Raw genomic sequence first — 22885 nt, forward strand, 5'->3', positions numbered from 1 at the left:
GCTTTCCAGAAGTGAACGATTGATTGCTGGCAAGTAATACGCTACCTGTCACTGAGAACAGGTGTGTCTGTTAGAAACACCCGCATTTCTGAGGGCAAGGTCTGGAGACAGAGCAAAGCTGTCGTATGAGCTAGTACAGGATGTAAGGAAAATGAATCAGTGGTCTTCCTGCCAGCGCGGGGTGACGCTGGGTGTTTTACGTAGAAATTCTTTCAGTTCAGTCAAAATCATAACTGTTTTGACAACATTTTTTAAAAATAGGGCTTTGGAGATGAGAAGCAAGAAATGTGCGGATAGGAAATGGCTTATAACAAAACTGTGCAAAGCAGGAAAGGGGGTTAACTCCTTCTAGAGCTAAATTCACCATTTTGCACTGAACCAGAGAAGCGCTCTCTGGAAACCTTTAGCAAGGCTTGTTTTACACTTAGGCAGCTTACCATGTAACTATGCTGGTTAAGGTGGTTGATTTTTTTTTTTTTATTTTGCTAACACAGCTATTATGGTAAAAGCCCTTGTATAGACACAGCTCTGTTGGTGTAAAAACACTGGAATCAGCACAGCTTATGCCAAGTCAGGGAACCACCACCAGCTGTTTCACTGAAAGGCTTTTGTACTGGGATGACTGTGTCTGCATTGGAAGAAGGGTTTCACCAGCGATGCCAGCGCTGCTAAGCTGGCTAAACTTGTAGGGGTAGCTACAGCCTATGTAATATAAGGGATTTTCACACGGGCAGTAATTGCGCAAGCTCAGCCTGCTTGCTTTGTATGTTGACCACCTCAAAATGAATCCTAGTGTTAGTAACTTCCAGCAAAGGTGATGCAATGGGCCAGATTAATTTATTAGAAAGATGCTTTGCTGAGGGGAGTTGTACCCTCCCTGACAACTAGGTAGGTATTTGTCCTCACAGTTTATCCTGTTACCTCCCCTTTAAAATTAGCATGATGTAATTGAATAAGTATAACCAGTGAAATGGCTTATATCCACATGGCAGCTCAAAGCTTTTGCTAATTCTTTGCAATTTCGTTGTGAGTCTTGGAATATTTATAGTGATTTAAAAGTCCCTGTGCAGGTGACTGCAGCAAAATACGAGAGTTATTTTTTTTCTTAGCTATCTTTTCAAGGCTGACCCAAGAAAAACCAAAACATTAAAAATATGAGCCTTGGTGTTTTGGTCTTTCAAAATCTGGGCAGACAAAAATGATGCAACTTTGGGGGCGGGGGCTTGATTGCATGATTTTAAAACCAATCTCATGATTATTAGAGGCCTGAGTCATGAACCCTGAATGCCTGGGTTTGGCATTGCTGCTTTTCACAGTTTAATTTGCTACAAATTGTGTTAATGTTAAGAATGTGCAAAGGTGGGAAAAGGGTAGGTGTCTTTTCTTCTCTTAAAGTGCAATATAATACATGGGAGGATTCAGCTCCTCCTGCGATGGCTAGCGAAAAGGCAGCTTGAGCCATTTTCGAGCTGCACTTCTGAAATCTTGCAAGCAGCTGCAAAGAGCCCTGCTGCTTTGAAAAGTTTGGACAACATCTGCACATTTCTTTAACTATTGTGAAATAAAATGCCTGGCAAGAATAACCATCTTAAAGATATACGGTCTGTTTATGGTGCAAACTGAAAGCCAGTTACAAAGTCTTCTACTATAGAAAAATGGCTGGATCCTCCGCATTATTCGCACAAGCAGAACTTTTCCAGTGAAGGTCACATCCTGCCAGGCAGCATGGGTAGTTGATGGGGGACTTTTTGTCTGCATAGATCTTTTCTCTCACAAGAATGAAGACCTATACATGATTAATTTAAAATCCATTTTTCTTCCACCTGCTTTTCATACTTTGTTTCTTATGAAATATTATTATTTCTAAATCCCTGGCCATTTTTAAATAAAAACTTAAGGATGAATCATCTGAATTCCCATCAAAGTTAGTTTTCTTATGAGAACTCTTAAGTAGTGAGAGCTACTTTTCTGCCCAGCAGAAGCTGGTATGGCCTTACATTCCCCGGTCATTTTATAATGCTGCTTACTCACCAGTTCCAAGAGACTTCTGTGCTCTAATTTGGATGCAGTATGTTTTTAGACGGATTTTGAAAGCAGACTGGACAAACGTAGAAGATGACAATCCTGCACTGGCTACGAGAAGTACTAGATGACCTAATAGGTCATTCCTACTTCTCTGATTTGAAAAACAAGCAGCACATCTGTAGTCGTGCCAGCAGGAGAGGCAGAGATAGGGGAGGAAGAGCAAATACTTGAAGACCACAAAACTCCCTTCCCAGCATATTAGCTCCTAGTTTGAATTTTCAATGAGCTGCTGGCTTTCACACTGTTTCTCATTCTGTAATACAACTTCTTCTGTGTTTACCAAGAAGAAACCAGAGGAAGGTAAAAGCCAACTTAAAATGTATAAGCAATGCAGTTGTGTCTAAATCATCACTCTGAGTCCCCATTCTTCAATTTTGCAAGCACCGAAATCTGGGCATACATCCAGCTGTGAATTTCACAGATGGATCCTCTCTCTAAAAGGGGTCTGCACAAAACCCCTAAATCCAGGTACTCCCAACTTCGCAAACATTCATATGCTCCAGTTTAGGTGCGCATCTGCTAGAAATACTACAGTCTGTTTGGCAATTAAAAATCTGGTCTCTGTATTCGCATGACTAATGGTCTGGTAACGGAGACTTTGAAAACTTGGTCTTGAGTTGGATTTAAGCAGTGTTGGGTATAAAAGAGTTAAATCTTCAGCTACTGTTAACTAGAGTAAAACCAGTGAGGATCAAAGGGCTTCAACAGTGATGCCCATGTGACTCAGCAGAGCAACACTAATTCACTCAGTGAGAAACTGGTCTAATACTCTCCATCTTCCTGCAGGTTCTACTAATCCACGCAGTTCCCATTTTAATCAAGCTGTGTCCTTTTGTGGGTTTTTAATTTGGAAACTTTGCACTCCAAAACACAGGGTAAACTCTGCCCTCAGCTGAACAAACACGATTTCTTTAGAGGGTAATTGTAGTTGAACTAGATTTAGTGAGAAAAGTATTATTGACTTTTGCCTGTGGATGTTGAAGTGAGTGATAGGTTTGCATCTGTGGGAGAATTTTTCCACATGGATAATAGTCAGGTGTGGAAGTAAAGGTCAAAGCAGACTGTCCCTTGCTTCCACGAATCATAGAATGGTTGGGGTTGGAAGGGACCTCCTCAGATCATCTAGTCCAACCCCCCTGCTAAAGCCAGTTCACCTAGAGCAGATTGTGCAGGATCGTGTCCAGGTGGGTTTTGAGTATCTCCAGAGGAGGCTCTACAACCTCTCTGGGCAGCCTGTTCCAGTGCTCTGTCACTCTCAAAGTAAAGAAGTTTTTCCTCATATTCAGACGGAACTTCCTGTGCTTCAGTTTGTGCCCGTTGCCCCTTATCCTGTCGCTGGGCACCACTGAAAAGAGTCTGGCCCCATCCTCCTGACACCCGTCTTTAAGATATTTGTAAGTGTGCATTTGGGCACGCTTTAACTCACGGGTGGTGGGAGGATGCTGGCAGTGCGGTGACCTGTTTGTGCGCCACAGCAGTGTGCACTGCATGACCAGAAAACCTTGAGGCCCTGCAGAAATACTTGGATGACATCACAGCAAAGTGACAGCATAGTTTAGTCCTTTTTCAATGCTTAGGTGTTGACTTGCTCTGCCTTTGTGCAAGGACTCTGAACCTTCGCTTTTAGCGCGCAAAGAATAATCTGGGCCAGGGTGAAAGCAGCAGTAAATTAGAGGAGTGTGAGTTTGCAATCATTCCCTCTGATCATCTCTGCCAGGGGAGTCTAGTCAAAGATTCCCAAATTGTGGTGTGGTTTGGTTTGGTTTCTTAATGATGAATGACTTCATCATCCATGAATGAATCGAGTCAAATGTAGGACAAATAGTGAGACACATGAATGACTCTTATGACATTTGCAATGTCTCAATCAGTGCTGGTTTATTTAGGTGGTTTCTAAGTTTCTTTGGAAAGAGTGAGAATGACTAAATGAAGGGAGAACCACTTCAGAAGTATGGGAGTCAATGGTGAAAGTATTGTGACAGTTGAACCTCCCTGGGTTAAATATCTGTCATTATGAGCAACACAGTGTCAGTTATTTTGTAAGAGCTCACTTCCAGGAGACTCCGTAGCCACAAGGCCAGAGAAAGCTGGATGATGCACCAGACATTGCATTCCCTTTATGGTCAAATACCTCCTGGTGCTTGTGCTGGGTCTTCATCAGCCACTTTTGGGTTTCCGATTCTTACCAGGAGGCTGCACGGCTGTTCTCTGAAAGTGTCTGTGAAGGTCCTGACTTTGAAAAGCACCTGCCCTCGGACGCTCCGTGTAGTTGTGGTGCATCCAGCTCGCCCGCAGGCAATGCCTTCGGCTGCTGCTTTCCAGGAGAAGGGGCACTGCTGGGGGCACACAGGGTGCTGCCATACCTGTGCTTTAATCACGTGTTTCACGGGTCTGCCAAAGCCGCTTAGAAATAAGGCCCAGCATTTCTGTAGGTAAATGGTCACCAACCTAGGAAGCTGTCCTTAAGACTTGGGGAACTCCCCCAGTTCAAGTCACTGGATATGAAGTAATTATTTTATACAAATTGGTGTTTGCAAAGGCTGGAAGTAGTCTGCAAACACTGGCCCCTCTAGGCATTGGACAGGTCCAGTGAGCAAACTGGCTTGGTTTAAACCAGAACTGAGGCAAATCAGAGGAGGACTTTTAGCAGCTGTATTTTTAATTACATTGTGTTTTGTGTTTTTTCCTTAAAATTACATTTAATTTTTTCTTGTCTGGTTTCTTCTTCACACATGTTCATTTCCTTTGAGTGGGGTGCTGTCTTCTTCCTTGGAAAGCATCCCAAGATACTAATTTCCAGCAGGCAAACCCTAGGGTGAGATTTTCAGCTTAGGTAGGCTGGGTTACATGAGAGCTCTTCTCCTGAGGTTATCCTGCATCTTCGTGTCTTCAAATAACTTCTACTCTGTTTTCAGATATGTTTCCTTTTTAAAAAAATGCCATTGATTTTAATACAAATTTTTCTTCAGTATAAATAGCCTATAAGGCTATTATTAAAAGAAAAAGCGCACAAAACTATTATTATGTCTGTTTTAGAAATTAATATCTGTGAACCTTTGTTTTATACTTGATTACATTTCATAGCTCTTCCCATCTTCAAAACTAGTGCAAGTTTTAGATCAAGATTAAGACTTTCCAAAAATTCAGGCTGTTCTGGTAATGGTCTTGGTTTAGATGCAGCATTAAATGCTCCTCCAACTTTTTCTGTCATGCAGAAAAACATCTCTGCTTTTCAAAAACCACTGCTGAGAGCGAGTGTCTCTGCAGAAAGGCTGGAAGAAACCTCTCTGCGTGTGACATTCCAGTGCAGCTCTTGTTCTTGGGGAGCGTACCCTGGCCGTGCAAATAATCTAGCCCTTAATCACAGTTAGAGTGTAATATTTACTAGCATTTCAACAGATTGTGGTCAGTATAACAAGACACTCATTTCCTCCCGTGTATGCGACGAGAGGTGCTCGCAGTTGATGGCTGGTTTATTACAGGAAGCCCGTGTTGCCGCACTCAGGCACGCTGCGCTGGGGCTAGCTCAGCTTGGGAGGATCAGAGGCCGAGGAACGAGAGTGATTAGCCGAGGGCAGCCTCTCCCCCAGCCTCTGCAGTAAAGGTAGCTCACATTGTGCCTCACAGACCAAAACCTCTCGAGGATTTTTCTTTTCAAGACGTGCGCTGCATTCGGCTGACAGGCAGATGCACTAGTTATCTGGGGAGTCCCTGTCTGTGGCACCTAGACAAAAATGCTTTGGCAGACAAATAAGCGAGGAAATTAATTTTCTTGTCTTTAGAAAACAGTGCGCGCCATCACGCCTGGATAGATCGAATTTGTTATGATAGCAAAACAAGTTCTATGGAAACCATTGTGAACCCTGGAGTGAGGCTGCCCAGGAGAGTTGGGGAAAGCCGCTTTTGTTTGTTGTGCTTGGCATCGTTTTGCTCTGGATGAAGATGCTTTAATTTTGTGGGGAGACCCAAGAGAGCATTCCTCTTTTTCCATACCAGAAAGCCTTCCAAGCTGGCATAAACGTCCCCTCTTTCCAGCTGCTCCTTTCCAAACACACTGTGCCTCCTAAAGATAGTCTTTACAGTGGCTGGGGCTGGTGGAAAACATGAAGCCTGCATGGATTAGCACAGGAATTCATTTGGGCTGACGAATTGGGTTTCCCTCTATAAACAGCACTAGTGTTTTCATCTTCTGGACAGCACAGCAAACTTCAAGTCCTCTTGCTCCTCGCCCCGCCTCTCCCGCGCTGTGAAATGCCTGCATCCAGGCCAGCCGTGGTAAAAGACACACTAAAGCCTGCTTATGGGGGATGGAAAACAGCACGAGTTCAACGAGGCGTTTTCAACTATCTCCCTTCTCAGACAGGTTTTTTCCAACCCTTTAAAGAGGTGGTGGGGTTATTTTGTTTTTTCAGTTTATTTTTCTTTCCAGGTAAAAGGGAAATTGAAGTAATCCCTTCTCCACTGTTTTGGTGACCTTACAAGCAGCCTACACTATATATTTTCTTTTCTTCTTTGTTTAACTTCAGCTACAATGTGCTTATCATCTGCAGGAGTTAGGGATTCTCTAAAGAGGATTTTACCTCCCCCTTTCCCCCCAGAGCTTTGGGCATGCAGAGGCTGGGTCACAGGAGCACAGCCCTGCACCGCATCGCTGCCTCACGGGACCATCCTGCCCCTGCCAGGGAAGCAACCCCAGCACCCCACTGCGGCAGCAAATACGCTTTTGTATCGCTTATACCTTCTTCTGTAGCTTACTTGGTAAATATAATCAGTAGGGGTTATTAATCACCCAACATTGTTTCCATCAGTGCTCAGGAGGGGAAAGACATGCAAAGGCCGGTTACATGATCAGGCTACATTTAGTGGTGGTTTGTATTTACCTGACTATTCAGTAATGGATGATTTCGTCCATGTCACTGAGTAACTGAGCATAGAATTAGGGTTGTGTGGATAAAAATGGGGGACTTGGGATTCAGCTGTCAAACGGAAGAATTATTTAAGTAATAAAGCCCTGTCCCTTAATTTTATTTAATCACCATGTTTTCACGTGTATAACCAGCACCCCATTAAAAGTTTGTTCCTTGAAAATAAGTCTCAGCAAGCCCCCACCTCCTCGTAACATGCTGCAGTCTCTCCTGCCCTTTCAAGGCACTCTGGATCCAGCCGTTCTCCACCTCTAGCAGGGGTCTCTGCTCTGGGAGAGGGGGAAAGAAGGGGGGATTATGGGGGCCTCGAGAGAGAGCGGGCAACTGGAATGGGCGTGGGAGAAGCATACTGGAAGGAAAAGGTGCAGGGGTAAAGGCATTACCCTCGTTTGTGTATAACCTGCCCTGTTGCTGAATCACAGTCTTTTTATAAATAACATAGATTATACTCATGACAATGTGGGATTTTAAAAAACAAACTCTGCAAAAAAGCAGAAAACCCGAAAGTGGATAGCAATGGCATAGTGTTTTGGAAGTTTATCGATTTACAGTGTATTTATTATGCTACAGTTCAAGGTTTAATCATTGCCATGCTTTCAGAAGGAGCAGAAGTTGGAGTCAGGATGCTGTTGGCTGCAACTAAAGTATTTTCTTTGCCACATCATTTGATGTAGATACCTATTTGTGCAGTTCCTGATTACCACACTCTCATCTGGTGTGGATGTGATGAAGTCAAGCACTGTTCCCATTAGAGCAATGAGGAGGCTGCCCCCAGGACCCAAGAGGAGTCCCAGGGTGCTCCCGGCAGAGGAAGTGCTGGCCAGGACATGGGCTTTCATGTATAGTTGCTTTAAGCGAGCTCACTGGCTGCTGAGGCATTTGCAGCTGGAGCATCAGCTGTGCTGAATCACAGGAGGAAAACAAAACCCAGCAGATTTCCAAAATACTAACAGCTGGATGCAGATGACATTTCTGAATCAAGAAAAAAAAAAAAGAAAAGCCCAAACCAAACCAGGCACCCTCATGTTGCTCTCTGCCCCCCTTCTGATGCTGCCCCCACGCAGCGGCAGGGCTAGGCTGAGTGCCTTGCACAAGCGGGTGCAAGGGGGATGCGACTGATGTTTCTGGGGCACCTGGCACAAGTGGTGAGAAGGTGGGGAGTGCCCACTGGTGATTGTCACCCTCTTGAACCATAAAACTTGCCTCTGCCTTTGTGGCTGAAAGGCTGCAGCCTTCCCTATCCTTATCATCCTTCAGATCTCAGCCAGGGTCAGCAGTGACCAAACCCTCTCTGGAGATTCTGCTGGCTGTCGCTATTAACAGTGGCGACTTGCAGCCCAAATATTAACTGCACTATTCTTTTTAGTGTTGATTACAGTCATGTCGAGGGGACCCCCTGAGAGGAAAGCCCCACTGTGTGACCTGTGGCACAGCTGGGGCAGAGCGCGCTCCCTCCCCACCCTCTGTGCTGACAGACCCCACAGGGATGTTGGCTCCTGGCTTGGCCATGAGACGTAACCGATCTCTGCTTGATGGGGCTCTCCCAAGGACACTGGTTGCTGTTGTCAGCACAAAATGGGGGAGTTCTCAGCTCTGCAACGCTCCTTCTGCCCTCTCCCAGCACCCACTGTAGCATGAGCATGCTCTGAAGTCGCCATGGCTTAACCACCCACTTAAACTGGAGCACGTTTTAACTTCTTGGCTGAAAAGGGCCCAGCCTCTTGAATAGTTTATCTTTTCCCATCAGTAAATTACTTTCATTTTTAGGTCTCTTGATACTGCATTTTTGTAGTACCTAGAATATTCCCTCCCCTTTACAAGGCACCTGCCTGTTTTGCTGCTGCTGATCCCAGCGTGCTGTGTCCAGCAGGCAATTCCTGTGTGGGTTGAAGTGTTACACCCACACTCACTGCCAGGCAGTCCTGCAGTGCCGAGGAACACCGCGGGAGCTGAAGCTGGCTGGGACAGGCTCTACAGCACGTGCTACAGCCCGCAGCCAAGTCTCCAAGCCTCACAAGTTATGGGGGAGCATGGGTTAGGAAGGACAGACATCCTGTTGCTTCAGCTGCGTTTCTCCCCACCATGACTGCTCCTGTCGAGCCTGGGGCAAAGCACAGCAGCTGGTGGTAGTCAGCCATCAAAGCTGTTTCCATGTCCTAGAGAAGAGATTGTGGCAGCGCTGTGCGGCATCACTCCGTGGTGGTGACAATTCACGTCATGGTGCTGCATAGACATGCTGTGAGCCTTCCTCGTGATGATGCTGCAAGAACCGTGCAAGGAGTCAGCACTACCTCCCCACCAGTGAGTCAGCTCTTACTAGTACAAAAACCTTCCCATCTCTGCTTGGCATCCCAAAGGACAATCCCCCAGTTCCTATCGTAGGCAATCCTCTGTTGGTGTTCCCCAACACTTGTTCCATCTCATCTGTCAGGGAGATGTTGGGTACGGTCTAAGCCAGATCCTGAGAAGAGATGCATGCTTGTCTCTTTGTGTATTTGATTTTTTTTAAAAGTGGCTAGATGTCTAATCCACAGTGATTTAGTTGAGAGTTAGCTACCAAAATACCTTTAAAAAATCTGACTTTGCAGAAGATATCCAGTGGCTTCATATGGTTTTATGCTGTGTGTTTTAGCTGGGGCATTTCGTTGTTGGCAGTCACTCTCCTTCCAAGACCACTCAGAAAGAGTTATGGTGATCTTGGCCTTCAACTTTGCTACTGCTGTGTCTTCCAGCTGTCTGTGGCTAGTTCCCCAACTGCAGGACAAACAGTATTCCCATTCAATCCGCGTTCCTAGCCGAGGGGACGGCCTGCCAATTGCTTCTGAATGTGTTCTGTAGTCAGATGAGATCATATCAAACGTAAGCAAGTTTTATCTTTATTTTAGGCAAGAGGGTGTTTTATCGCGATGTGGTTCCAAAGCCTTTGTTGTTTGGTTGGAATTCACCCAGGAAGCGTAGCAATGGATGGTTAAATACAAACTAATAGGTTCAGTATGAGCTACAGATGCAGAGCTCGTGAGCTGGCTGTGCAAACTCACGTACAAAGGAGAATGTTGTCATACAGCTGATGAGAACTTGGGAGTGATTAGGATGGTCTTGCTAGGTACTTGCAGCATGCCCCTGAGACGCTGCAAGGAGCATAGTGTTTTGCTTCCTGCCTGGGTTGCATGGGGATACACACAGCTCTCAGACCTCACAGTTAGAAAATTTGGGACGGCTCATCATTAAATCCTGGGAAGGATTCCCTGGGGCAGTCTCTTTGGGTGGTTGCTCCTACATCTTGATCTGGAATTGGGATGGGAGGTCTGCAAATAATTGAGGGCTAATTTCTGAACAAATGTAGGTTATTGCTAGTGTGGTGAGGTTGGGAATTGCCCAACCTCAGTAGCGCCAGCTGCGCTTCAGCTAAAGATAGTCACCTCCACAGCTATTGGACATCGAGGAGCTCAGATCTGTTTCTGGTAATTTATATCCCCCCTTTTCTTTTCTTTTCTTTCATTTTCATACTGAGAACAAAAGTCTTATCGTTTGTGCCATTGAGTCAAATTGAAAGTTTTAAGTCTTTGGATGGTGCATATACATTTTTCTTATTCTCTCAAGCTATTTACTGTCAGAGGTTGCTGGCCTTCTTGAGGTGAGATACAAAGTCACTTACAGTATCTGCTCCCCATAGTCTTTTGCACTCCTTTTTGTAGTTATAGGTGTCTCATAATTAGCTCTCCCTCTTGGTTCATAGTGGTCTCTGATTTATACATATACTCCATAGTATTGCGTAGTATTTTTATTATTGCATTATTTTATGTTAGAAACCCCCGCATGGATGAGAACTCCATTGTGGCAGATGCTGTGTTGACTCCAAAGGAAAAATAGCAATTCCTGCCTCAGAGGACTTACAAAGCGCAAAATAAAAGCAAACAGATGGATGTGGGCAGACCCGCAGTATCTTGCATGTGGCACCTCCTTGACATTGTTATATGTGAATTGTAACACTCTGTCAATAACTACTTAAATATTTAATGGTCTGGATTCTTTCCAGCTAACTTGGGACTCATAATTATAGCCCCAAAGTTAGGCGCTCAGCTGTCCTGGACTCCCATTGCCAAGACCCACAGACCTCTCTAGCGGTGCCTATCACTTTCTGTCACCTGCAGAGGCAGGTCCTGATACCAGGGCTCCTAAAACAGCGCTCACCATTCAGTGCCTAATGCAAAGGGGGGAAGAATCTGGCCCTAAACATTCATTTGCTGAAGGTTATGGAGTCATGATAGAAAAATAATCTGTATGCAAAAGTGATTTCATGTGTTCCCCTGCTCAGTGTTTTTCACTACAGTGTGCCTACTGACCATAATCCTCTTTAAAATAAGGCACATAAGAAACATATGCCTTCTTTGCAGTCACTGTTCCGAAGTTGTTTGTGAAAGCAGAGTAATTGCAAGCAGAAGGTTATTTGCATGCTTGTTCCAGAGGAGAGCTTGGTTTGTCTGGCAGAATTGTTCGTAGGCCACTTGTGCATCTTCCCTGTTACCTTGGGACAGTGATTTCTGCGGGCTGTTTTCTCCTGAGAACCAGGCTTAAAATTCAGTTCAGACATGTTCGGAGGGAAGCCTGGTTTGCTGGAGAGGCCTGGGTTCTGCAAGAATCCACAAGCCCTTCAGCAGGGATGCTTGCAAAGTTAAGACACAGCAGAAGATAAGATGCCAGAGAATTAGAGCCAGTAAATAGTTTTGTGGATTAATAGACATAAGCACTAGTGCTCAAGGGAGGAAAATAGATTACATTATTGACTGTTCATCCCCTGCAAAACTGCCTGAAGGGAAGGGTAATATGGTTTGTTTCCCCTTAATTAAATATTTGTTAAATGCTTTGTTTCCCCTCAATTAAATATTTGTTCTAGTAGTTCCTTTGTGACAGAAATATAAAAAGCAGCAGCATTGCCTATTCTTGTTACTTTCAGCTAATCCTGAACATGCTGTAACTGTTCTTTGGTTCCTACCCCCCAATTATTTCCTGTAAAAAATAGCTTTCTCCCATCCATTCTCTTTTCTCTCTCTGTTTTTGAAACACTTTGCTGAATGACTCATATCGCCTCTTAGTAAATAGGTTAAGTCTAGGAGAATGATGAAACTGCAAAGTGGCATGTGAATAAATAGTGCTGTCGCTTGTGTGCTTTTCCTGACGACAGTTACTATTTTAGAGGCATTGTGGTATCTATTACCAATTTCATTAGCTTTTAAACCATGAGGTGCAAGCTACTGCAGAAAAAATCATCACCAACCTCCTTTGGTTTTGCTGGTTTTAATCTAAAAGAAATATGTCTCAATACCAAATGGCACTGCTTATCTCAGCAGTTATGTAGCAAATTCATAAGGTCCAAACCATGCACACAAAAATAGATGCGAGCACAGTTCACCCTCGTGCTTTGCAGCAGCAGCAGCTGCCACAGAGTTAGATCAAGAGGCAGCAGTGACAAAATGAAGACTCTTGCCTTGTGTTTCTTAAGCTTCAGTCCGTCGGCCTAATATTTCTCTATTGGTTTAGCCAACTAATGTGGTTTAAGAAAATGAACTCCATCCCCTTCTGGTATAAGTTTTTGTATATTTATTTATTATGTGCGTATTCTACTTGGAACATTTTACTTGGTCTCATTGCATGTTAACTAAAACTAAATACAAACTTCATCTTTTCTCAGTAACTTGCTAAGTATCAACTAGAGAGAGCCAACTGCATGACTCAAACACGTGTCCCTTCCCTTACAATTTCAGCCAAAACTATCTGGCATCAGAGTACTGCAGAATGAAAGTCATATCTAAATATATGTGAGCAGAAAGAAAGTCAGTTAAAAAAAGACTTTGTTATGGAAAGCTACTACAAACCAAATCCACGGTGGCCTGGAGTTCCTCATCACACCCAGGCTGAGCTAGTTTTCCACTTGCAAGGTACGCTTCCCAAAGTGGCTGCTGACACTCCTAGAAGAACTGCACAAAGCCATCAGATCTTGTTCCAGTCCCTTTATGCCTTATGTGTAGTGACTAAACAGACTTAAAGGGTTTATCCAATAAATAAACAGGGTATTTATCATAGTCTTCGCAAATTTAATAATACAAGAGGTTTTGCTTCATATTCATATAGTTCCCGGCAGTGTCGGCGTTAATGTTCAGAGCCAGTCCTTTGTCAGGTAACCCCTGAACGAGATGGGCAGCGCCTGGCACTGGATGCCACCCTGATCGCCACCCCTCAGCTTCACTTCCAGGGTGTGCGGCGCTGCGGACCAGGCAGAAGAAGGGTGCTGAGAATGAGATTTAAAGAAAGACCCCAGTTTGATGGGGTGCCTCTTCCCATCATAGTCATGCAGTGACTAAGATGCAGCTCCTCTGATTCAGTGATTTTTATAGCAGGGGGACTGAGCCTGTAGGTGAGCTGCAAGGGCTTCCCACGGCGATGTGCTGAAGCCTAACGGGCATGAAATTGTGCCTGAAGGTGCACTTGCCAGATCACCAGCTGATCCGGATTCTTCCTTCAGTTGATGCGTAGGCAGGGTTTGCACCTATCTTAGAATCTTCTGATAAAAAATTGACAACTAAATGCTGCAATCCATCAAGCAAACAGGAAATTACACTCTGGAGCAAAAATTGTTCTTTCTTGTATTTATTGTTCCAGTCAACAACCCAGGATGAGAAAGCTCGTGCGTGTGTGCATGTGTGTCTGGCAAGTATCACATAACCCAGTTTCCTGGTTCATGGAGAAGGTACCTAGAAAACTTGACTCAGTGATTTCCAATCGATTCAAACAGGGATCAAATGGATTAAATAACTGAAAGCACCACAAACCGCACCAGCTCAGCCTTAAGAGTTTCTCCGTTCAGCTCACTTCAGGGCAACATTTGGCACCTGTTTTGCCAGGAGAGTATGTCATTTGTAAGCAATATAATTCTCCAATATATTGTTTGCACATAAGATTTCAGTCCTCTTACTACGGGGTCTCAATAAACTGGCCTTCCAGGGAATTAAACAACCAGTTAACACCCAGATCCTTTCTTAACTGATTAACTATGTGAAAGTCCTCTGGCCATGGAAGTGTAATGATTTTTTACTAATCGCTTACAGGCTCAGGTGCAACGTATTACTGATTTACAAGATCGTAACCATTTGTGTAACAAGCTGAAGTGAAGCCTGGCAAAATAGGACAGGACCCAGCACGCACGGCAGGTAGTACAGGGAGAGCAGCGCAGGTTTCACATTATCTCCACTGCTGCAAACTGCTCTGTTTTCCTTCCCTGGTATCTGGTCACTTTGCTTTGTACCACTGAGGAGAGCTCAGCTGGAGGGAACAGTTTGCAGAGCAACAACTTCTGTCTGAGAAGTATGCGTGAATAAACAAAAACAAAGGGTTGCTTGTCTAAAAGAAATTATCCAGGCTACAAACTGTCTCGGGATACCAGCCCCACGCTTCCTGCACAGTCAGTGAAGAGGGCATCCGAGCAGCTTCTCACAAGTGGTACCCCAGTGTCTCCCAGAACAAGGCATCCCCACAGCTGAGGGGTGCTCCTTATTCTCCAGGCTTTAGATGCCATACGGCAAAGTCAGAACAGGTCACTGTCTCCAGAGTGCTCTCTGTTGCCTATGTTGGCTCAATTTCCTAACAGAAGTACTCAGGAGCTAATTTTTAGAGGTACTGAGCACTCCAACGTTGACTGACGTTTATGGGTTTAAAGGTTTTAGGTTGGTAACTTAAATTGTTGCCTGTTAGAATTTTTAGAGTGCCTAAGTGAGCTCAGCACCTCATGCCTTTGGTAGTTTGGGATCTAAACTACCTAAGGACTTTAAAACATCCCTCTTGGGACTTCTGAAAATGATCGCGCTCTACTACATCCACACACTTAGTAGAAGCTCATTCTATGCAGCTTATCATTATTTCAGGCTTTTTTCTGTTAGCTAGGCATGTATTACTTAAGTTCCCTGAGTGTGACCTTCATAGTCTTTCTGCATTTTTCAGACCAAAGCAAACCTGTAATAAATCTGGTCCTTCAGGGATACTTTGGACTTGGCCAGGGCCATATGGCAGGATGATGATATAGCAGAGGTCCAAGCTCTGGAGTCCTGCTGTCCGGTCTTCTGCTCTAACCACTACTAGGTCACGCTTTTTCCTGACAGTTTTAACGCAGTTGTTTTGTAGTGGTAGGCTGTTGATCTTTTCTCTAAGCACACTGACAACAATGAAAGTACTTAGAAAATCCTTAAACTTTCCGGGGTAGTGGCACAGTGCTTTGAGTATTTCCTTCTTGACAGTTTTGATGTATAGTGCGTTTAGGACGCTGAGATTTTTTTTTAGCAGAAATGCTATCTTTATTTTCTGCTCTTTTCTTATAGGCACACCCAGCTTCCTGTTAAAGATTTTGAGTAGGATAGTACCATAGATACTGATAATTTTACTTTTGCACCTCACTCTGGAACTATATTGAAATATAAGGGAAGGATATTTAAATGTCGTGAGTGAAATCCAGATCCTGTGAATCACGAGGAGTTTAGATATTGATTTCAGTTGGGACAGGCTTTAGCCAAAAATACGCATCTTATTTAGATTCCGTTTTCCACCAGACATCTATATTATGATGTTAAATTAATGGAAAGATGCCGATGGTTTTTGAGTCTATTGAAACTATTATAGCAAAAAATGCATCATGGGACTTGGATTGCCACTTAGTTTGAGATCAGTAACTTCTTCCAAGAGTTTGCTTAATTAACAGAGATGACCTGATTGCTGTTGGGCTGGATGGTGTTGAAGAGGTTTCTAGTTTATACAGACTACATAGATTACAAGCAGGACAAGGAAGAAAAGTTGCAGGGTGCATCTATTGGCATTATTTCAATAAGGAGTAAAATCTTTTTTTGACATGTAATTAAAGTAAAGCTTTACAGTTAAGAACCTCTTAGTAGTTATACGACCCCATTTTCCAGAAAAAAGCCTTTCATTGCTGTTGATTTACAAAACAACCCTGCACACACCCCGCAGTATTTTTCCCAAACAGAGTTTGTTGGGTTTGGGCTCCTTGCGCCTGATACACCTAAGTTTGTATTTACCAGTCAATTAGTTGCTCTGCTTGCATGTGCAAAAGCTGATTTTCCAGGATGCAGAATATAAAATAGGCTGTGTACTGAGTGGTAGGTTCCAGTGTACGTTATGTGGCTGCACAATCTTTGGGAGCCAAGTAAAATATTTCTTTTCTATATATAGTCACCTGAAATCCAGCAGCAAAGACACTTCTGAATCTTGCACTCAAAACTAACTTAGTTTTTAAGAAGCACTTTTTCCTCCTTAATATTGAAGGGTTTTTTTTAATTTCCAGATAGTTTTGCAGAAGTGCCAAATGCTTTCATGATGAATTAGAAATAAATCTAAAAAGATCAGACAGAAAAAAAAAAAGAAACAGAACATTAAATATTGCCATTTTATGAGAAAAAAATTTCACCTTATTTGTATTTGAAGCAAAGACTGTAACTTCCATAATTTCTTTGCACATATCTTTCTGTTCTTCACAATTAAGGCAAAGTCTAATTTGCACGGCCACTGTGGTTAGATCTCTTATTTAAAAGGGACTGACTTTTGGTCTGGCATAAATGTGTCATGTTTTATTTGGGCCGCTAAGATGGTAATATATAACTGAGTTTTGCAAAAGGCAGTGACTAGTCTTTGACCTGACTTACAAGACGCATGGACCTCCTGTGCCTCTGAAGTCTCAGATCGAATTACCAGCATTTCGCATATGTTTTGTGATCAATTTAGGAGTGTAATTTTTTGATACTTATTTTTAGATAATATCAGTTGAGAAAAGAGGGGAAAAAAGTAAAATCTAGTGCTGGATCTGAGCAAACAGAAAGGTCAGCGGTTAGGTTCTGCCTTATGTATTGTATATGCTGAAATGTCCTTTTAATAAATTAAACCACAAAATGAAAGAGTAGCTGAAAACTGTAACATTTGGCCTTGCAACACAGGTCAAAGGTTACTTTTTTTTCTCAAAAATGGTTTTGCAAATCTTTTTCAGAGCTGATAGATACACACCTTAGCTGGATACAAAACATTATATGAAAAAGAATGACTGTGATCTTTGATCCAAGCAATGAAAAAGAAAGGTAATTGGTATTTTTCTGCCTTTTCTCCAGCTGTGTGTTTCTCTTAACCTTTATTTATTTATTTTTTCAATTAAAAAGTCATGCCCCTTTTTATTTGGCTTAGAGGGTTTAAAATCTTACTTAATTTAATTTAATTTTTTTTTCGTTCTTTTTCTTCCCCACTTGTGTACCACAGAGCTGTCCTGAAGTAGCTGGGGCCTGGTGGGCAGGGAAGGAGAGATGGGGTTGTGCATGCGGGGCTAAAGCATCCTGTTGTTCCAAGGCAGCAGCTAGAACCACGTTAGGACCGTGGTTTGCCTGGTCCCATTTTGAGGGCACACTAAAAATTCAGGGTTCAACTTTCCTCCTCAGTCCCTGATATGCCATCAGTTCCTTCCCGCATGTCTTGTGTTGGCTTCGCATGTAAACTGCCTCTTGGCCGCATCAACGGAGCAAGCATGGAATGTGCAGGATCCCTGCCGAGTGCAGGGAGGAGCCCGCTGGAGCTGAGCTTTGCCTTCTCTGACGAGACCCCACTCTTGCAGGATCCCCAAAGGGCACAAGTCCCCAGTCACTGTCACGGGTGTAGTGCTGTGACAGCGTTGACTTCATCGGTGTTATTCCAGATATATACATGGAATAACGCTAGGATAGTTGTTATTCTGATGCGTGTGTGACTGTGTGTGCACGCATGCATATGAGCGTGTGTGCGTGTATATAATCAATTACAAGGAGCCTGACTCATTGCCAGCTAAAATTGGAGACTGTTTTCTGTCTCTGGACTACTAGTTGAAGCTCGGTATTTAATACAACCCACTATCATCCCGCAAGTGAATACACTCCAGATTTCTATCTGAGAGGATGTGAATTAGAGTCTTAAATTAAATGTCTTTGAGGACTGAAGCCTGAAAGACTGACTCTAACCCATCAAAGCTGAGTGATTAGAAGAATGCAGACATTCTCCCATGATTTCAGCCAGCCTCTCGCATTCAGCTAACTTGGGGATCTGCAAGCACCAGGGCTGTTGTAATACTCGTACAACAGCACTATCTAACAGAGGATATGCTGAAGGGATTCAGGCCTAACTAGGCATTTTCTTGGTCTGGATGGCTGACGTCAGCTGTAATTTAAATATCTTTTTTTTTATAGTTTAATCTTTCATTATCTTTGCATATGTCCTCATGGTCCCATTGAATCAGTTCTTTCTCATTAAATGGATCAATAGCAGCGTGCTCCAGAGTTGTCACATGCCGGGCACCTTAAGTAACAATATTTTATTTATTAATCACATCATCTCCATTTCCTCTCGGCTAGAAATGAGCAAATAATGAGAACCGATACTTGAGATACATTTTAAGCATGCTACCAAAAAAAGATAGATGGGAGTTCAGAATAGCAAGTTCAGCACATGATCTCAGCTTCCTCTGAGGTTTAGATATGTCTCAGTTTGCTGATTTTGTTCAACCTACTATTGAAACCCAAGTCACTGAGGTTATACCTGGATCTGGATCCATGTGCTCCCAAATCTGGAGCAGATCACCAAAGATGTGTGATTTCACTAGACTCAGTCTGGAGGTGACTCGAAGCTGGGAGAGAGATACTTGTCTTGGGATCCATTCCTGTTAGGTTTATATGTTCATTAGATTTAGGGGCTCTAGTTGTAGATTAGGACTTTTTGTGCTGGGACAATCATTGACTTACACATCCTTTCCTTAGAGCTCCCAGACTAGTGTTGTCCAGCTTAAGCTGCACCTAACTCCCCTCACCACATAGATTTAGGTGAAATTCAGGGTGACTACAGGACATTCAGGCCACCTGAAAACAGGAAGCTTCCTTGTCATTCAGATCCTTACAACAAAAATCCAATTTGCCACCTGTAAGAGCTCACAGAGAGAGTGTCCAACTGCACCCGAGCATGGTCGTGCAGCCCGTCTATGGGGTTAATGTTTCATACTCTTCCCTTGCAACATTCTAGCTCTTTACGTATTGTAGTCCCCCCTATAACCTCAGCCCACAAAACCCACTGCTGACCTCCCATGCAGCACACAAGAGGGAAAGTGAAATTTGCAGGCTGAGTGGGCCCTTCACCACACCATCCAACCTGCCCAGAGCCGGCAAGTGGAGGTCCCCACGCTGGCCAAGCTCCAGGCTCGTGGTCTGCTGGTGCTGTGCAATGGATTTCACTTTGCCTAAAGCTCAGGCTGGGAAACAGAACCAAAACCGGACCTTTCAAAAGACTGTAGGTTTAGTAAACATCATTTAATTATCTGCTCATTTTTCACTTCACATTTAACCCTTTCTAGATGAAGATGACTGTTGGCTGTGGTATTTCCACATGTGGTGGCTGTATTAAATGAAAGGAAACTCATACATGGTATTTTTGGTACGCTGGCTGCTCAAACAAACGTGTCGATAAATAAATCGGCCTGCACTCTCAGCCCACTTGTTTTTAGAAAGGAAATGACCCTGTAAGAGTGGGTGCCCACTTCTTTTACCTCACTGCTATTTTTAGCTGAGGCTGTGAAAAATTTCCATTGAAGACCTGCTCCTCTCATTTCCTGGGTAGAGCAAACAGGAAGCTCTTCTAGCTGAGCTGAAGGAGGTTTGTTCCCTGAAAGTGGACCAACCTCACCTCCCACTGGTTGCTTGCTTGCACTGCAGAGCAGCAACACACCAGATACCCCACATATGGGCTCTATTTGCACGAATTCACCCAAAAGGCTGGTAGAAGCCAGCAGGTGACGGTGGCAGGTAGGAAGTTGGGCAGCGGGAGAGGACAGTTCTGCTGTCAGCCATGCTGGTTTTGCCCATGTCCTCTCCAAGAGGCACCAATCTGATCGATATCAGGCCTTTCCTGGCTGGAATTAGGAAGAGCTAAACCCTGGGCTGTTAACAGTGGGGTTTTTGAGCACGGAGGGATGGAAACTGCCTTCTGTGGCACAGGCGATGGGGTCCTTTCAGGAGAGTTTACTGTACCCAAAACCATGGAGGGCTGGCTCCCTGCTCTTCCCGTCAAGCACCTGTGCTGTGCTCTGTGAGAATACTTAGTCCTTGAGGAGGATAGCTGACCGCAGCAGACGGGTAATACTGTGCGTTACATGTACGGTAATAACGTGGAGCTTTGCGTGAAACAGATTTTTTTACTTTCTCAGAGATAAATTCCATTGCATGTGGAGTGGAGGGAGCTTTCAAACTACTAGTCATACCTACTAAAAATTAATACATGTGTTCCCCTTCCCAGAGACAATAAGAGATCAGGTGCCTTTTTTTTTTTTTTTTTAATTGTTGGGAAGTGGTGAAATACTATGTTAATTAAAATTTTTCTTAAACATTTTTTAGAAATGGGCCTAAATATGGGGGAGTCTTACAGCTGCATACCTGACAATTAATCAGTCTTGGGTGAGGGTCTTCTCTGGTTTGAATTAATCCTCGTCTTAGCTCTTAAATATCAGCAGGGAGAAATCATTCAGATTGGGGTTCTGAAACCTTAGAAAATTCGGTCTTTCGGTTTTAAGGCAAAATTGTCGAAGTAGGTAAACAGTTGCTGACCTCTGGACCCCCTTGGTCAATGCAGCACCAAGGAGCTGCATGTGAAATGGAGCCCCAAAACAGGCAGTTCTGGACTTTTGCACCAAAACACCCATGTCTCTCCTAATGAAATCACTGCCTAGAGAAAGAAATGTTGTTCCAGGACGGACCAAAGGGTGCTTTGGGCAAATAAGTGTGAAAGGTAGACAAGAGAGAATGGCTGTTGTATAAAACATGTAATATTGTTCTGGTTTTTTTAAACAGAGAACAAAGTTCTTCAGTGTCTTCTCTTGAGCTTTATGAACAAGCCTGTCCCAGCCTCTTAGAGTATCATAGTGGTGCATGGAAGTTTGCTTCTATTATAATCTACAAACAAACTATAACAAAAATGTCGAGCAAATAGGGTCTACAGTGAGATTAAACAAAAAAAACTCAAAACCACAAAAAAATCCAACACTTTTTCACCTGAATTGCAATCTCTGTGTTTTCAGCACTGTCCACTATAATTCCTCCAAATCTGGCCTTTCTCTTTTCAAAATATTCTTATTTCAGCCTAGTGAAAATGTAAAAATGCTCAGATACTTACAGATTTTTTTTTTTTTTTTTTAACCTCGGGTAAAGGAAGTGTCTGTGAAAGAGGGCAAGTGTTGTGTACGTAAGGGATGTAGCAGGTACTGGACACATGGTACAGCTTCTCAGTTGTGTTTTTATGGTACTTGAAGCATGCTGAACACAGTGTAAACCCCCTCTCTCCGCTCCTTCCCACTGGCCTTCCAAATATATGTAGTCTGGGTAATTAAAACTAACAGTTTTAAGTTAAAATTATGTTATGAATACAGAGGGGATGTTTTCAGCTTAACAGCAAACCGCCCAAGGATTGCTTTTACTTCTTGTGATTTTGAAAGTGCTCTAACATTTCTCTCTCTTTCTTTTATTTCACAGTTAACGAAATTATCAGGAAGGAATTTTCTGGACTCCCTGCCAGAAATCAGACATAGAAGAAGAGATTTGTGAGACAACTTCTACCGAATCCTTCCATAACTGACCTCTTAGATCCTTCCAATGCCCCTGCAACCTCCTGCTTCCTTAACTGTTCATCTCAAGGCACCAATTCAATGCAAGGAACAATGTATTGGCATCAAGCTGACAGCCTTGACTAAGCAACTTGCCACCTCTCTCTGTAAACATCGAGAAGGACACCCTTCCTTTCGTCCAAAGATCGTATTGTTCTTGTATAACAGAGCATCTGTCTGAGGAAACTCTTCAAGCCTGCTGCAAAATATCTATCTATGTATCGATCTATCATAGTAATAAGGGAGAAGTGAGATGTCACTCCTGAACACCGCACAAAGCAAGGGAGGTTATATATTAGTGCTTATTTGGGTGGGGTGGGAAACGGGGGAAGAAAGAGTAATATATTCCATAAAAGAATAACGATGTTTTGCGGTTCACTAACAATGACTTGCCCTCCAGGTCTCAAAGCCCTTTTGAGAAGTTTTACTGTTGTAGGAAACTGAGGCAACCCAAGTTTGCTCGGCCTTTATCCGACCTGGGATCAAAAGCCATTTTTTTCTGACTCTGAGCACTGTGATCGGTATTTCAAACAGTAGATGTCAGCTGAATCCAGGTTCTTCATTTTTCTTGTCAGACTGGATAGGAATTTGAAGGAGAGGGATGCTCACAGAGAATCAGTGAAAAGAGCAATTCAGCAGTTGTAACACCTGTCCCAAGGTAAAATAAACCCAGATAAAACAGAGATTAATCTGTAGGAGTCACAGCAAATCCAAAGATTTTACGATTGATCCTTATTAATATTTAGGCAGTGTAAGAATACATGTTAGATATTTTCTCTGTAATAAATTGTTGCTGTTTCTTTTCATATAGAACCTGCTATTGGCTCATAACTTGTCTCATCTAGCAGCTCAAACATTTAGCCACACAAGCTGCAGAGGAAAATAATTGCATCTTACAGAAGTCATATGTTCCAGAAAAAGTATACACTTACTTATATTCACCTTGTCTCTTTAGCTTTGCAAAGCTACCAGCAATTTCTGGAAAGGTTAAATTTCCACATGAGTTACCATGTTTGTTATGTTTTGCTTCATGTGTTAGAATATACTGTACTGACACAGGCTTATCACGATAAGAGATAACCGCTGCCATCTGCAGTTGCACAGCTAGCAAGTTCATAACATTTTGGCATGTCATTGCTACCACAGTGTGATACAAAGGCATCGTGAG

General features: G+C 43.3%; 1 protein-coding gene across 1 annotated transcript in view; it reads left to right on the forward strand.

The window, feature by feature from the left end:
- Positions 1-21642, forward strand: part of NFATC2 (nuclear factor of activated T cells 2) — a 90527-nt gene extending 68885 nt beyond the window's left edge. Inside the window, exon 10 of the mRNA XM_075721359.1 lies at positions 21587-21642. Coding sequence (XP_075577474.1) covers positions 21587-21642 — 56 coding nt within the window. The remainder of the gene's footprint in view (positions 1-21586) is intronic.
- The last annotated feature ends 1243 nt before the right edge of the window (positions 21643-22885 follow it).

Source organism: Pelecanus crispus, chromosome 14, assembly GCF_030463565.1.
Source record: "Pelecanus crispus isolate bPelCri1 chromosome 14, bPelCri1.pri, whole genome shotgun sequence".
Classification (NCBI taxonomy): Eukaryota; Metazoa; Chordata; class Aves; order Pelecaniformes; family Pelecanidae; genus Pelecanus; species Pelecanus crispus.